The following is a 15,847-nucleotide window of genomic DNA, read 5'->3' on the forward strand; positions in this document are numbered from 1 at the left end:
ATGAGCTCAACTTGAGTCAACAACCATCGAGCAACAGCAACACGATGTTCCTGTTACTATCTCAGCACTGCTGTGCCGTCCGTTCACCGGGGAATCTAGCCAAGACGGTGTCATGCCGAGTGATACCGACATCGTAACACACATGCTGAAGCATCCGTGTGTTTTTTTATGTAGTTGTTTTTTTCTCCACATAAAAAGGTGCAAACTGAATTGCATTTAACACTGGAAAACATGAATGGCACAGCGATGCCTGCTTTGGGTCCTGAAAGGTGTTTATGAAACTCCTGGGGAGACAATGATTGACCCACATAAATAACAACGGGATGTTGGCTGTTAGGATACTTGAGATTCTTTTAGGGACTTGACCAAGGCAGGATATCTTCCACAGCATTTCTTTTCCTCCTTGCTGAGGCCCAGTTGGCAGAGTGTTCACCCATGAACCTGAAGGTCAGTGGTTCGAGCCCTAGTTCCTCCTGTGTCCTTGGGCAAGACACTGAACCCCCAGTTGCTCTCGGTTATCAGGCCAGTGCCGTTGCATTCCAGCTCCACCGACAACCGGGGTGTGAATGGGTGACTGTCTGCAGTGTAAAGCGCTTTAGGGCTGTAGGAGTACAGCAGGAAAGCGCTATACAAGTGTAAGCCATTTACCACTGAGGCCCACATTAAAGGGGACCTATTATGGCTACTAATACCTATTTTAAACAGGCCTTGAATGTCTTAAAAACAAGCTTTTGATTGTTTTTGCTAAATAAATTAGAAATTCAGCCTCTGAGCCATGTCTTTATCATCCCATTCTCTAACTGCATTCTCTATGCGGGATTCTGAGTGGGTGGGGAGTAGGGCTGCACGATTCTGGACAAAATGAGAATCACGATTTTTTTGCTTAGAATTGAGATCACGATTCTCTCACGATTTTTTTCCAATATAAAATTTATTGCACTTATTACTTTAACTTTGCAACAGCTGAACAAAAATATAATAACAATAAACATCTCTTGTCTTCTTTACACAAACCTTTGAATAATTTAAACAATAATAACAATTTTGAACAATATTTGTTCCTCCCTGAGTTGAACACCCTTTCAGAAAGGGGACTTGTAACAGATCCTGTAATTCTGAGGCAACAAATTATTCCTCTGGCTGGGATGAACTTGCCTTTTGCTGCTATTAAGAAGCTGCCGATACAAAAGGTAAACGTTACAACAAATATGATGGTGCCTGATAAAAGACTGGCATCAACTTTGTAACAGCTGACATTGAACATAAAAACAATAAACATCTCTCTTGTCTTTAAATAATTTAAACAATAATAACAATTTAACAATATTTGTTCCTCCCTGAGTTGAACACCCTTTCAGAAAGGGGACTTGTAACAGATCCTGTAGTTCTGAGGCAACAAATTATTCCTCTGGCTGCTTTTTGCTGTAACAGCTGATATTGAACATAAAAACAATAAACATCTCTCTTGTCTTTAAATAATTTTAACAATAACAATTTTAACAATATGTATGTGCAATATGTGTCAGGTGATGAGAAAGGTAGATGTTTCTCCAAATGTAATCCACAATCATTAACAAAATATAACAAACATGACAACATGATAGTTGACCATGACAGGACTACAACAACCTAGAACATAGGCCTAGTCCTTTTTTTATGCAGCCATCTTAAAAAAAAAAAAAAAAAAAAAATTAAATCGTCGTCATTTGGAAATGAGATCGCGTTCAAGCATGAATCGAGATCGCGATTTTTTAACGATTAATCGTGCAGCCCTAGTGGGGAGGCTATGATAATGAGGCAGAAAACGTGTTTTTCATAATAGGTCCCCTTTAAGTATCTGTAGGATCTCCTATAGTTGGTCTGTGCAGGCCTGCAGGACTCCGGAGCTGAGACTATCTGGACCTACAGCTTCTTTCTAGTTCATTCTCTCCAGTTATCTCATCACATGACTGCTGAAAACTGGCTGGTTGTGGGGTTTCATTCTTTCCCGGCGGAGGGGGCAGCGATGAAGGAACGATGCTGAAGTGAGGTGCAAGATGAGACTGCAGAGGTGTGACAGAGAAGCTCTGGGGCCACCATTAAATATGGTAATAGGATATAAAAATATACTTGTAGTAAAAGACAAGCTGTGTGGGGTTAGACTTCACTTGCTTACAAAAACATTTCCTTTATCCTTCTTCGTTTATTTTATCATGCCTGTAAAACAGCAAAACCTGTATTAATCAATACGTTTCCACTTCGGTAAATGAGCCACCAGTCCGTGCGTAGATCTGTTTCCACGAAGGCAACGACTGGAGCCAAAGCCAACAGTGTCAGTAGTTTTATGGATGAGAACCAACTCATTAACCCTTAAATAAGGCTGCATTATGCAGTGAGGCAATAATGGAGCATTTTCACTGATTTTTTTTTTCTTCCCCATTTCAGGGATTTAAAACATCAAAACAATTTAAGCTTGCTTAGGGGAAATAACTAAACTGCCAACTTTTTAATCTCTTATTTAATCAAAAGTATATTATTCATTAATATATTTAATTATAATTTAAATTATATTTAAAATGTATTTCATTCCTTCTCAGAAGGACAAATAGTTGTTTTTTTTGGATAGATTGGTGCCAAAGAGCCTAGAAAAACCCGACCTCAAGCCTGTGAACCATCCAAAGGCTCAGTGAAAAGGCCTGGATGCCAGCAGGCTGACATCACTAAGAGCAGCTTAATGATCCCCTGTTGATTTGTTCGGCCTGTTTCACATCTTTCCTGAATAGCATGACGTGAGTGAAAAGGGAACTGGAAAAAACAAAACTAACAAAAACATGCTTAAACATAAATTTCAGTCTCTCCACAGGGTTTCTATTGAGGTTAGGACTCATTTGGACCTGTGCCGAAGCTCTCCCTGGCCAAGTCCAATTACTGCTGCAAGAATGTTATGTATAGCTTTAAAAAAAGAAAGACTAATTGAAGGGCTTTCACAAGTAAACAACTGACATTCTGACTGAGAAAAAGTAGGAGCACATCAAGGAAGATAGTGAAGAAAAGGGCCTTGTGTCATTTTTGCAGCATTAAAAAACAGAATTCTTACCCATGTGATACACAAACATCGACATTTAAGATCAGCTTGGTCCGCAAACTCACTCCAAGTTAAGTGACAGATTTCTTCAGCAAGTGAGCTATTATTAGCCGACTGTACATGATGCATATAAATATTAAATGAACCGCATGCTCTGATGCATGCAGAGTTTAAACGAGCTTTTGCACGATGTGCGAGGTGCTGGCTGTGAGTTGGTGTTCTTGTGTGTACATCTGCTATTCATGCTATCAAAAGGATTGACGGTGAAGCTGAGCATATAGTAGATACAGTATTTCAACTCTGCACGAATGAGATTTGGTGCTTGTAAACGGCAGAAAGGCATTGGGGATATGGAGTTGGCTTCACATGCGGTGGAGCCTATGGAGTGAGGCAGATTTCTGTGCATTTATGATGATCCAATTTGATCGGTGAAAAATGACATTCCTTCCAAGACCACTTTTCAGCATTTCAGCAAAAGGATGCTACTGATAAAAATGCACCGACAGCCACTAGTCACCCGCAGGCAGCAGAGCACATACACAAACATACTGTACATCTGCATGACTTCAGCAGCTGACACTTTATACTAGATTGTTCACACCTTTTGAGTCCAAGTTTTCTTAACCTTAACATCAACCTGAACGTGCAAAAGAATCAAGTCAAAAAAAAGTTTGTTCATGCTTGAAACAAACTTTCTTTTCTCCTCCTCACCCTAGAAGCTGGGTTGTTATTCATTCAGAGTGATATTGAGATTTGATTATGAAATCATAAATCATTAACACACAGCACGCTGAACACAGTGTCACCACAGGATTTATGCTGCGAGTTTGGGACATAAGCAGCTCTGAACCCATATAAATTAAGAACTCACATCAACAGTATGCTGGCATCTCTGAAGGACTGTGGTTTTTGCATTTGCATTTGCAGCTTCAGCTAAAAACAAAGGTCAGTATGCTTACGGTGATGGTCTTGATATGTTAACCATCAGCAAGGATAGGTTGCGGTGGAATACAGTGTTTTGATAAGTTTCCAAATGAATGAAGTGACCTGAGATCATCTTGTATTGATTTCAGTTTGTATTCTAAACCTGAATTGATAATTGACGACAGAAACTGGGAAGCTGAGTTGTGACTATGTTGGACATTTGGCAGATACACGTGTCAAGACACAGTATTCTACATTATTCACCTTCAAATCTAAAAATGTTAAAATAATTACAACAATCAGAGTACAGGAAAAGTGCTAAAGGGCAATGGTGCCAACCTCCTCCTCCGCCCTCTCAGTGATGAACCTGGTAGGACTAAGAGCCAATCATCTCACTTCCACGTTGACGCAGACCTAGGTTCCATTGCAGTTCCTCAATTGGCCACTAGAGGTTTTGCTGCAAAAGTGACTCAATCTCCACTGACTCCCATGTCAAAATGTCCAACTTCAGAACAGAATATATTATATATATATATATATATATATATATATATATATATATATATATATATATATATATATATATATTATATAATAATATAATATCTATATATATATATACTTATAGCCTCATTCTCAGTGTTTTGGTCTCAGTGGTTTGATTTCACATCCATAACAACTCTGAGGAGGTTGAATATTTTTGTACCTCGCCAGGAGAGTTTATGTCAAGCAATACATTTCTTTCTAATATGATTGATTGACAGTCGTCTCAGCCAATCGTTGGCCATTATACTTCATCCGTAATAGTCATGCTACCGAGCTTTGCGAACCAACCCCTCATTTGTATTAACACAGCATCGGCTAAACGCAACGGTTATTTTTGATTTCACCGTCGAGTCGACATGTTAAATGGTATATCCCGCTGTAAACAACTGACGGCACCTCTGCTGATCAACTGATACTTCCTAATTAAACATCACCCATGTGCAACCCACTAAATCACAGGAAATGCCAGTCACCTCATCAGGATACGGGCACAGTCAGCTTCATTTTCACAATATATCAACTCCATCTACTCTCCCTCACCAGGACTGGCTTACCATTTATCCTACATCTCAGCCACATTTCATTTTCTAATTTTTCCTTTGACTCTCAGTCCAGCAGTAAGTAGCAGCCAGGGTGTTGGGGGATGGGGTGTCAGGAGAGGCACTGTTCCCTCTAAATGGAAGGGGAGTTTGTCCATGTCTCTCCCTACAGAACCACTGAAAAGTGATCCTTTCAATGCATATTTTTGTGATGAATATCAGCACTTGCTTGACCACTGAGACTCACATTTATTTAATTGGCTCTGACTAAACGCTTCACATTGGGAAACACAATTACATGCAGATCTGGTGTTGGTGACGGGGGACAAATGAAAGTATGAGTCAAATACAAAGACCGGCTGTTTACACTCAAACAAAGAGATGTTTGTTTTTTCCTTCCACTGGCTGAAACAACATGAATGTTGAAATTGATGTCTGGGGTCACATTTCAGAGAAAAATAAAAGCATCAGTAATCTATACCAATGTTCAAACGAGGTAATCCAAGAAATTTGACAAAATGAAAGTAAAAAATGATGTAACATGTCCTTAAAACAAACAATGCATGCAGATCATGTTGCAAATCCTGAAACCTTTGCCAACAAGAAAGAAAAAAAAAATCATTGTTCCATTTAAATCTAAGCAAAAAGTACTTGCACCAGTGCGTTTGCTGGAAGAGTTAAATCAGGTCACATCAGGGTTCTGAATAGGTAGCACACAGTTCACAGCACATAATGAGTGCAGCACAGGGTAGGTGCATACTGCCTAGAAACTGACATTTGGGTAATATTGTAGCCAGAAGCAAATAGTGCAACTGCAGCACAGCAGAAAGAAGGTCAGATAGGATGAAACATGACCAGGAGGTGTTATGTGGCCCGGCATCAGTCATGACTAAGCAAGTCACCAGTTTTCTGTTCTTGTGGAAGCAGAGGGATCTGTAATGTAATACTCTAATGTCCCGGAGTGGCACAGAGTTAGCAGAACAATTTTATCCTGATCTGTAATGTAACTCCAGGAATCATTTTCAGGGTAATGTTAGATGTTTTCAAATATATCAAATAGGCAGCCCTTAACACTGTTTTTCTCCTCCCCAGTAGGGGAGTAGTTTGATTTGGTAATCACTAAAGACATCCATACACATTACTGTGTAAAAGTAAAAGGCACCCCTTTTTGTTTTGTCAAAATTTCAATGACAAATTATATTTATTTTTCCATCATTGCAGTAGTTGAGGCTGTATTCATTCCCAAAGAGAAACTGTGCTGTTCCAGGATAAAACGTTAAGGAAGAATAATCCTGAACTTAAATTAAACTAAAAAAAAAAAAATGTTGCCTGAAAAACCTCCAGAAATCAATATACAGTAGATGCATTGCTGACTGTTTTAGCCCATAAACGGTCAACTGTTGACATCTTACGCAGCCTTGGCAGGCAACACAGTAGAACCTTCTGCAAAGAAAACATGGATATAAACACCTAGTTAGCTTTTTTATCCTTCGTGCAGTGATGCACCATCACACAACACCATCTGATAACAGGCACTGCAGTCCACCTTCATACCTCTTACTACTCTGTCTACAGTCTCCTCCTGAAATTCATACGGACAGGCATTGGAGTATTCAAAGCCTGTCCATCATAATTTCCAGTGATCTCACATCCTACTTAAAGATTGAGGGAAGAACTGCATCAACTTTGTCTCTGTTAGCTATGTTTTCCTCCTGTCCTAAATCCTCGATGGCCACTATTGCATCGATAGAGACAATTAAACCTTTTTGTTTCTGTGAATCTCTTATTACATTTTTGTGGCTTTTTATACAGAGAAAGAAAAATCTAATTTGGATGAATGTATTTGATCCGATCAAGTTTTAGTTAATGTGAAAACATGCATGTGTTCCACCTAAGATAGTGGAACTAAATTGTAAAACACAACATGTGCATGTAATACAACTCCAATTCACAGTGGCCAACATATCCTCAACAAGCAGCCAGAAAGCTCTTAAATGTGTATGTATCTGCATTGTTTGTGATCACACCACAACAGGTGTGCACAAGCACACAATCCTCCAAATCCTTTAGAGAAAAACAGCTAAAACAACTCCAGTGTGTGTCCTCTCAAACGACTTCCTTGTTCGTGAGAGAAATAGCTCAGTTTCATCTTCACCAACAGACCGGCCTCATAATACACAATAATCAGAAGACCAGAGGTATAAAAAGACAAACACTTCAAATTCTTAATAGCTGCAACCATTTCCATTTATTATAATATAAAAGTCCCATGAGAGTAAATGTTATTGTAAGCCATTAAAAGTTCCGCTGCAGAAAGTATCAGAGGAGTTTGACTTGTGAGATGATTTTCATATTTTCTCTGCGCCAGAAAAGTTTGATTGAGCCTTGAAGCATACTGCCTGACATTGGTGTATGTTATGAATATATTTTTTTTGCATGCTTGATCCTCTAAAGCAGGCAGATGGAGGTCAAATCATTTAGTCTAGAAGCCAGCCTGGTTTGTCAGTCAACACTTAGACAAAGTGAATGTGACATCCAAACTCCTCTTAGCATTCAATGATTCTACTGTACGATGCCAAGACTCATGCGAGAAAAAAACTAACAAAAACACACAACCCCCAAGCTGTTTACCAGCTCCAAAGCAACTTATTCAAGGACTGGATACCCATCAGCTTGTCATCAAGGTATGTGCAAATCTGGTAATGAATTTCCCTTCAGGGAGTTAAAAAAGTATTTTTGTATTGAATCGAACTGAATTGATGAGCATTCATAATCAGGTGTGCTGGAGCTGTAAAATATCTGAAGCATGTGGGGAACAGAGGAACGCCAGTGCAGGGTTGTTAAGAATATATTTATGGAGAGCTTTTTAATTCAAAATTGATGCCTTTTTCTTTGGAGCAAAAATATGTTTGGAAGAAAATTTGCAATTCTAGCAGCTTGGGAAAACAAATAAAGTCAAACCCGTCTGTTTTGTCACCCATTTATTTATCTATTTATTGGGGATCTTCCTGCCACTCAGCTGGGCCATAACGGTGGTCTACGCCGGTCTATATCTAAAGGCAGGGATGAAAATTAATTGACATGTGCAGGTTTATTAAAAATCCTGCAGCACAATTACATAGCTGCTATTTGATATCATGAAGCATTTTTTTTTTTTTTTTTTTTAAGTCCTCAACCTCTCGTCTGTGGTGTGAATTCTGTATGACAGCTTCCAGTTCGGTCTACTTTAGACTCTGAGGTTATGCACAACTATGCTTTTATGTACTACTTCATTCATCGTCACAGTTGCTGATCAACCTTACATCTTCCTCACCTCTACCGATCACCTTTGCTCCCTTTCTTCACCTCCCTCCTCCTCTTGCTGATGAGCAAATAAGCACACGTCTTTCTTCTCTGCCGACTACTCTTCTCCCTGCTGTTTCGGTTCAATTTGCAAGGAATTTTCATACAAGGCTGCTTGAAGTCACTCTGTCCCCTGCTTCTTTCTCCTTGTTATTCTCTGTTTTCACAGAAGGAATGAGGCACAAGGTTCCCATCGCCAGGCGCACGCGTGTATTAATGGATACTGACGAATGAAAACTGAGAGACACAAACAACTGCTCGTAGGGATGGAGTGAGCAGCCAGGCAGTGGAGAAATTAAAGTTGAGTTGCAAACAAACACATCCGTTCCGACTTGATAATGCATCAAATGTGCACTGAAAACATCTCACTGACGAACGTGTATGAAGAGAGAAAAGACAGTACGACACACACATTCAAGCAGATGAGTTCTGATGATAAACAACGAGGGCTGTGAAAGAGGAGAATGCTAAACAAAGTTGACAGCAGTCGTTGAAATTAACGATTCAACACAAAATCAACACTATTTGAATAATTAATTTTCTAATTTAAAGTCTTATGTAATAGAAATGTAAAACATTTGATGATTTGTGTTCTTGTCAGTTTGAGATAAAACATTCGGGAGGTTTGGAGGGTAAATTGGCCAAAAACAAACATTTTGAATCGGTCTCCTGCTGGTCTGTGTGTAGATTCACTTCTGTGAAGTGAGCCCAGCATATTTCCAATAAAGTACAGCGTGCAGAATCTGGCGTTTGAAGTTTGACTGAAAATACTTGTGATACAGTGAAACCAAATTCAGCAGCAGTGATTTCAATCATTAAAACAAAACGATGGAGTAGCATGAAGAAGATCCGAGATCCAGTCAAACTAGCATTGCATTTTCAAGGTGACAGTGATTAGTGGCAGAAATCTCAAATTGTCTCTTTACTGACAAAATCATTTATTATGTAGGTGTTTTCTATTCAACTAAATATTATAAGAAATCCATAAAAACAATTGTTGTTACAAAGCACATCCATTAATACATTCTGCCTGTAGTAATTGTTATTGCTGTCAGAGCCATTTGGTCTTCCCAGGAGTGTGTGATGGCGAATGATAAAAGAGAGACGTGGGAGCAGCCAGACCCTTTTGAACAAGACATTTAATGTGGGTATGATTCCATAAAGACCAGCCATGAGCCTTCTGGGACACACAACACACACACAAAAAGTACATCCCACATGGCCAAAAACAACTGGGGGTTATTAATGGTCAGGTTTTGCTGCAGTTCTCCAGCAAACTGTGTCCCGCAAGGAATCATAATCATTTCCCACTCCCCAGCAATCATTTACAACAGCGGCAGCAGCTGCCCAATATCCTCTGGTCAAACTGGATCCACAATCTCCTAATAGTCTCCCGCACAGTGTCTCAGCTGATTTAAGTCTCCGCAGCAGTGACAGACCTTCAATCTGTTGGTTTTATTATCCGAATAGAACAGCAGACCGCTGGGAGAAGTCTCTAATGGGAGAATCAAGGGGAGGGGCGTCAGGTAGCTATAAATCCTTCTCCCTGTAACCCCTCACAGAAAGGACATGAGTGAACTGCGTGATGGATATCTGCACCAGGGTGAAGGGTATTGATACTTTTGTTCGGAAACTGAGCCAGAGAACGATGTTGCAGAGTAAAAACTGGGAAAATCTGAATGCAACGAAAGGAATGTGGGGAGAGACTGCAGTTATTTAAGGCAACAGATGAAAAAATAAGGTTTAAATCACTGGTTTCCAAACTTTTTCTGGTGGACCCCCTTTTGTTTATACTCCCCCTTTAGGAAGCTCTCCGCCGGCCGACCACTGTCACTGCACTGTCTCCTTTGAATCGCAAATTGTTAAAACTCAAAGTTGGTCGGCTCCAAGCATTTGCCTGCTATGCCAGTCGGCAAGCAGCACCTCTGATTATGCTAGCAGTGTCAAAGCATTCATTTTTCCTTCACTCATACCGCCCTGCAGAGGCTCTGTGCAGGTACAACAGAGTACAACTCTACAAGAATATCTTCTGCATGGCTTTAATGGCATCAAATGTGAAATAATGGATCAAACAGCATATTTCGTTTCACTGACATGTTCATATTTTACTCGTCCAGCACGGGTGGACAATTTTACACCACTCTCACTTCAGCTCTCATAACCTGCAAATCTGCAAATCAATGTCCGTTCCAGCGACCGAGTATTCATATGTCACTGCATCTTCTCAAGTTGTTTCTGCTTCTGCACAAATCTGTGTCTTCCACTGACGGTTTTGCTGCAGTGTATGATATCTGTATGCTCCAGGAGGCCGCTACAGGCAGATGCTCATTATTGTGACACATTGACCTCCAGTGACTTAACAAAACTATGATAATGAACTGGACCATTTGTATTGTGTGCGTGTCAGAGGCCATTTTTAATCAGTATTTACCAATCCAAGACTTATGTGGTGTTCCTACTTCCTTCCTGGCAAGAACAAAGTTACCTCTCAAAGTTTCACACCCACACAACTGGACAACATCCACTGTAACGGATTATTACACTGCACAGCTTTCCTGTCTGCAGCACATTCCCCTTTTATTTAACCAAACTACGTTAGTTTGCTTCTCCAGCAGTGCTTTGATTACTATTCACTTGGCTGCCCAAACTATAAAACCTTCTGCCATGCCAGTGAACCTGAGGAGACGATGAATAAATAAAACGGGCACAGGTGTGATGTGAAAGCTGTCTCCTTGCAGCCACGGTGCAGGACACCAATAACAACCGCCCCTGTCCACAACTAAAACCTGATTTAGGGGTGATTACTTTTTGCATTTCTGGTTGGATTTTGAGACACTGAATTATTTCCTAAAACTATGGATGTCTGTATGAAGCGCGCAGCATCATTTTACAATAATTTCATCCACCAGCATCACTTTCAAACAACCGTAAAGCTTTCACACCAACTCCTCTCCAGCATATTTAATGTGAGGGATGGAAAGCAACCAACATTTTGTGAATATTTAATGACAATCGCTGATTGCATAGAGTTTTTCTGCACAAGAATGAAGGATTCACAAATATACCAACCAAATCACATCCCGAATAATTCAAGATCCCATGAGCAACTCAGCTGAGAAAACGCACAACGTGTGAATATGGGACCTCAAGAGATCCCAGGAAAATCATTTCTGCTTAAAGATAAGTTAACTATGACGTATTAGGGCCAAACTGGCCAAACTGAGACAAAAAAAGGGGAAAATACGAGAATAGAGTCCTAATATTATGAGAATAAAGTCGTAATATTACGACTATAAAGTCGTAATATTACGAGAATAAAGTCGTAATATTATGAGAATAAAGTCGTAATATTATGAGAATAAAGTCGTAATTTCTGAGAACTCACAGTAGGAGCTTCTCCCTGTGTTAAAATGAGGAATATTGAGCATCTTGTGAAGTTATATTTTGGTATCGGTTTCACAAATAAGGAAATACATAATCTTTTGGCACATCAGCATCGAATTATTATCAGTATAAGTACTTTAAAACGATTGTGCAAACGACTGCGTCTATTTCGAAGAAGGAAGCACACAGACTTGGAAGAAATTGCATCTTTTGTGGAAGAAGAAAATCTTTACGATCATCCTCATCGTTTCCTGAGAAACAACAAAACCTCTTTGAATGCAGTCGACCACTACCAGACAGCTCCTCTTCCACAAAAGACGTATGTGCTCTTTCTGTTAGAGTTCTCATAATATTACAACTTTATTCTCGTAATATTATGACTTTATTATCATATTATCACTTTATTCTCATAATTTCCCTTTTTTTTTGTCTTAGTTTGGCCCTAATACTCCGTCGTAGGTAACTGACTCTCCACATGTATAGATTCTGTTACAGGCTCAAACTTGACTTGCCAATGAGCACAGGGCTGAAATTGATATGCAGCTTTCCTAATGGACAAAAGCAAGAATCAATTGAGAAATGTTTTTCTTTTCTTGGATCACAGAACCTGCTCCTCCAGGCGAGAGTGTAGGGTTAAACTCACTTCCACGCTGGCTGAAGGTTTTCAGACTGCAGGTTAAAGTCTGACAACTATAAACCTGATTCTTTTCAAAAACCTTTAATTTAGCCAGAATCAGTAAAGCAAAAAATGGGCGAGTTTTATCTCTAATCTTAATTACAATATTATGAATTCTTTTAAAAGAAAAAAACGGTAGAGTGGTATGAGATTTCATTTCGTGTTGGCAGTGCAGTGACGCATTCTTTCACACAAACACACAGCTGTCACACTCTCACAGCCTGATCATCATTCAAACTGCAGGCTTGGTTGGAGATAAAGGAAGCAGCAGATCTCACTAGAGTAGAGGGACAACAGACATCTATTAATCTTACCTCCTCTCCTGTCAGGTAGTACGCTGAGAGCAACCCACCGACGTAACGGATGTTCACCTCAAAGAGTGATGCCTCGCCGTTCTGTTAAACCAAAAGAAAGATCAAATTGTCAAATGTCATAGTCAGCCAAAGAAGTCAGTCAGGGAATGAAGGGTACAAAAAATGAATTCACTGCACAGCTCATGAATTATTTTCCCCACTCATGGAGCTATTGGTTTGGGAATAGCAAAGTCCAGATGTGTAGATAAATATTTCACAAAACAGACCGTAAAGTCTCCGAGATGCATGATTATCTGAGGAATATTTATCACTTCCAGGTGTGCTGATTTGCATCGCAGGATTGTAGCAAGAAATACAAAGTGGTGTAGCGATAAAAGAAAAAAACTGATGCTTTGGCTTTGGCTGAAATTTCACAGTGTCGCTACTCTGACGTGGTTTCTTCAGGCCCGATTAGAACCGGGAAGCTGTTCACACAAAAAAAAAAGCTTTATTTGCAACACATGAAAAAATAAATAAACAAATAGAAGAATTGTGTTCATCTTTCAGTAGAGATAGAGATTTTAACAGTGTGTTAATGTTTCTGAGACCTTAGAAGGAAATCAAGCGTGAAATCAACTTGTCTTATTTCTGCAGGAAGCAAGAGGTGCTTGATTGTGGAAACTCGTTCATGAAAACTTTGATTGCACCAGCAGAGAGAAAAGGAAAAAAAAGTCTCAAGAGATGACAAGCAGAAATGAAAAGCAGTGTTGCCCTGATTAAGCATCAGTTATATATTAGTACGCAGAGTTACACAAAGCTCCGAAGCTTCAGCAGCTGTGGCTGTGATCCCCCGTCTCAGCAGTATTCAAAAGTATTTCATTTACAGCCTACTCTTCAAGAAACTGTCACTCCTGTATGGCTCATTTGTTTTGAGTGTGGTTTATATACTGTTAAAAAAAGTTTTGAACGCTGACTGCAAACTCAACAGCACAGAACTGAGTTGTAAATACTTCTTTACTTTCTTTTGAAATGGGTTCTGACGACTTCTTCTGGCAGAGACGTGGTCTCAAGGTCCCAGATCCTTCCAAGGGCACATGCCAGCACATGAAACGCACAAACTTCATTTTATTCTAATACTGCAATCTTGCCTTGACAGAGCAACTCATTCAGCTTAATTTGCTCAGATGTACAGCTACACCTAATTTATACATTTCCCCATAGATCGGTTGCACTTTGGCGTTGAGGACCAGCCAGGAGGACGGCTGGGGGAGCATGTTTTCACGCCACGATCACTAATGTGAAGACTCGTACAACAAATTACTGAGGTTTAGTAAGATTTCAAGCCTTTTTCCCAGTTATTAAACTGCCAACCCCAACTAATATCTAGGTTTTCATTTAGCTTCCCATCCTGCATCAAATAACTTTGCAGTAGGTGCACGTATTCATTATTCCAGTCGGATCAGCGTTATTAGGAACACAGTACCTGTTGGCACATGTAAATTTTCACTGGGTGCTCCAGGCGGCAAAACTGGAAATAGATCATTCTCTTTTCCCCCCCATCTTTCTTTCTTTCTTTCTCCTTCTTCCCAGAAATCTATGTTAAACAGCTGAAAGACCAGGAACTTACAGCAGCAACTGGCCGACAAAATTACATGAACAAAAATATGATTGTTTGGTTTTTGCTTGTTTAAAAGGAAAAATAGTTCAGACAACATCGTAATCAAACATAAACTAGCCTTTTCATCTCCAATGCAAAGTAGTTCATGACTGTATAAATGAGCCTGCTGAGCATGCGCAGCAGCTTCCCGCAGCCTGTTTCTGCTGCGCGTCAGGATGAATGAGACGTGTCCAGCCGGGCAACTGTGCCACTAAATTTCACGGAGACTGAGATCGAGATGTTGTGGATGAGGTGGAGGCCAGGAAAACGACATTATTTGGTGGTCACAGTAAAAGTATAAATAGTATATAAATAGTATAAAATGAAGTGAGTGAGTGGCAGCACGTCGTTGCTGCGCTAAACGCCGTGAGCGCCACGGACAGATGGTGCAGAAAAAAAAAAGAAGTGGTGTGATTTGAAGGTGGAGGCCAAGAGGTACGGAGCCCCTAAAGGGACACAGATTGTTTTTATATATATAATGAGTTTTACGTGCGCGCGTGAAACCTTTAAGGCTGATTTATGGCTCCACGTTACACCAACGCAGAGCCTACGGCGTAGGCTCTGCGTCGTTTTAACACGGAACCATAATTTAGGCTTACGCGCACGCGTCAAGGTTTCTCGCGAGCATAAGACTCATTATATATATATAAAAAAAATCTGAGTCCCATTAGGGGCTCCGTAGAGTGGCCCGGCACTCATTTGTTCTGTCCTCAGTCACTCTCCAGTTGTCACGGTGGGTGACGAGGAGGTTCCCAGCCCAGCGTGTCCTGCACCGCGGCTGCAGCAGCAGCACCAAAGTCCTGACTGACGAGGAACACGATCAGCGCTATTATATTATAAGTCTGATATGGGATGACATTAAAAGTATGAAATGAATCTGGCTTCATTTCACCACCTCACCGCCTGCGTCGCCAGTTCCCCATATCTTAAGACTGTTCCTGCGCGAGGGTCAGGGTTGGCGTAGGGATACGCACATTTTTCGGTTAGTTTTTTCTTTTTAAATCTCAACCTTTGCGTAGAAGGTGGCTTGCGCATCTTTCAAGCCCTGTTTTGTGCACAAGCGAGCTTTATAAATGAGGCCCCTGTACTCTGGGAAATGATGGTGTTACTTGACGTAACTCCACTTCTGCCATGACACTGCAGCCCCCAGGGTAAAAACGACCTACTGGTCCAATAGGAAGGGATTTAAACTCTTACTTTTTTAACTGCATTTAAAAAACGTTAAAAAAGACTATATTTTCCTCTACAATCCATCTGAATATGAGAAGATTATGCTGCTGATATTAGTGTCATGCAATCCCTGATTGATGTGAGATGTTATAGAATTAAATGCCGCTGTCTTCTAAGTGAAATACTTTATTATTCTCGTCCTCCAGCAGTAGTGGTGTATCTCATTTAAAGCTTTTCAGGGATTGTTTGTCT

At 40.2% G+C, this 15,847-nt stretch overlaps 1 protein-coding gene across 1 annotated transcript in view; it reads right to left on the reverse strand.

Annotated features, from left to right (window-relative positions):
* LOC133437352 (mannosyl-oligosaccharide 1,2-alpha-mannosidase IA) overlaps positions 1 to 15,847 on the reverse strand; it is a 231,329-nt gene that overhangs the window by 57,495 nt on the left and 157,987 nt on the right. The window contains exon 4 of the mRNA XM_061717291.1: positions 12,790 to 12,870. Within this exon, the coding sequence (XP_061573275.1) occupies positions 12,790 to 12,870 (81 nt within the window). The remainder of the gene's footprint in view (positions 1 to 12,789; positions 12,871 to 15,847) is intronic.

The sequence above is a fragment of the Cololabis saira genome, chromosome 3 (genome assembly GCF_033807715.1).
Source record: "Cololabis saira isolate AMF1-May2022 chromosome 3, fColSai1.1, whole genome shotgun sequence".
Classification (NCBI taxonomy): Eukaryota; Metazoa; Chordata; class Actinopteri; order Beloniformes; family Belonidae; genus Cololabis; species Cololabis saira.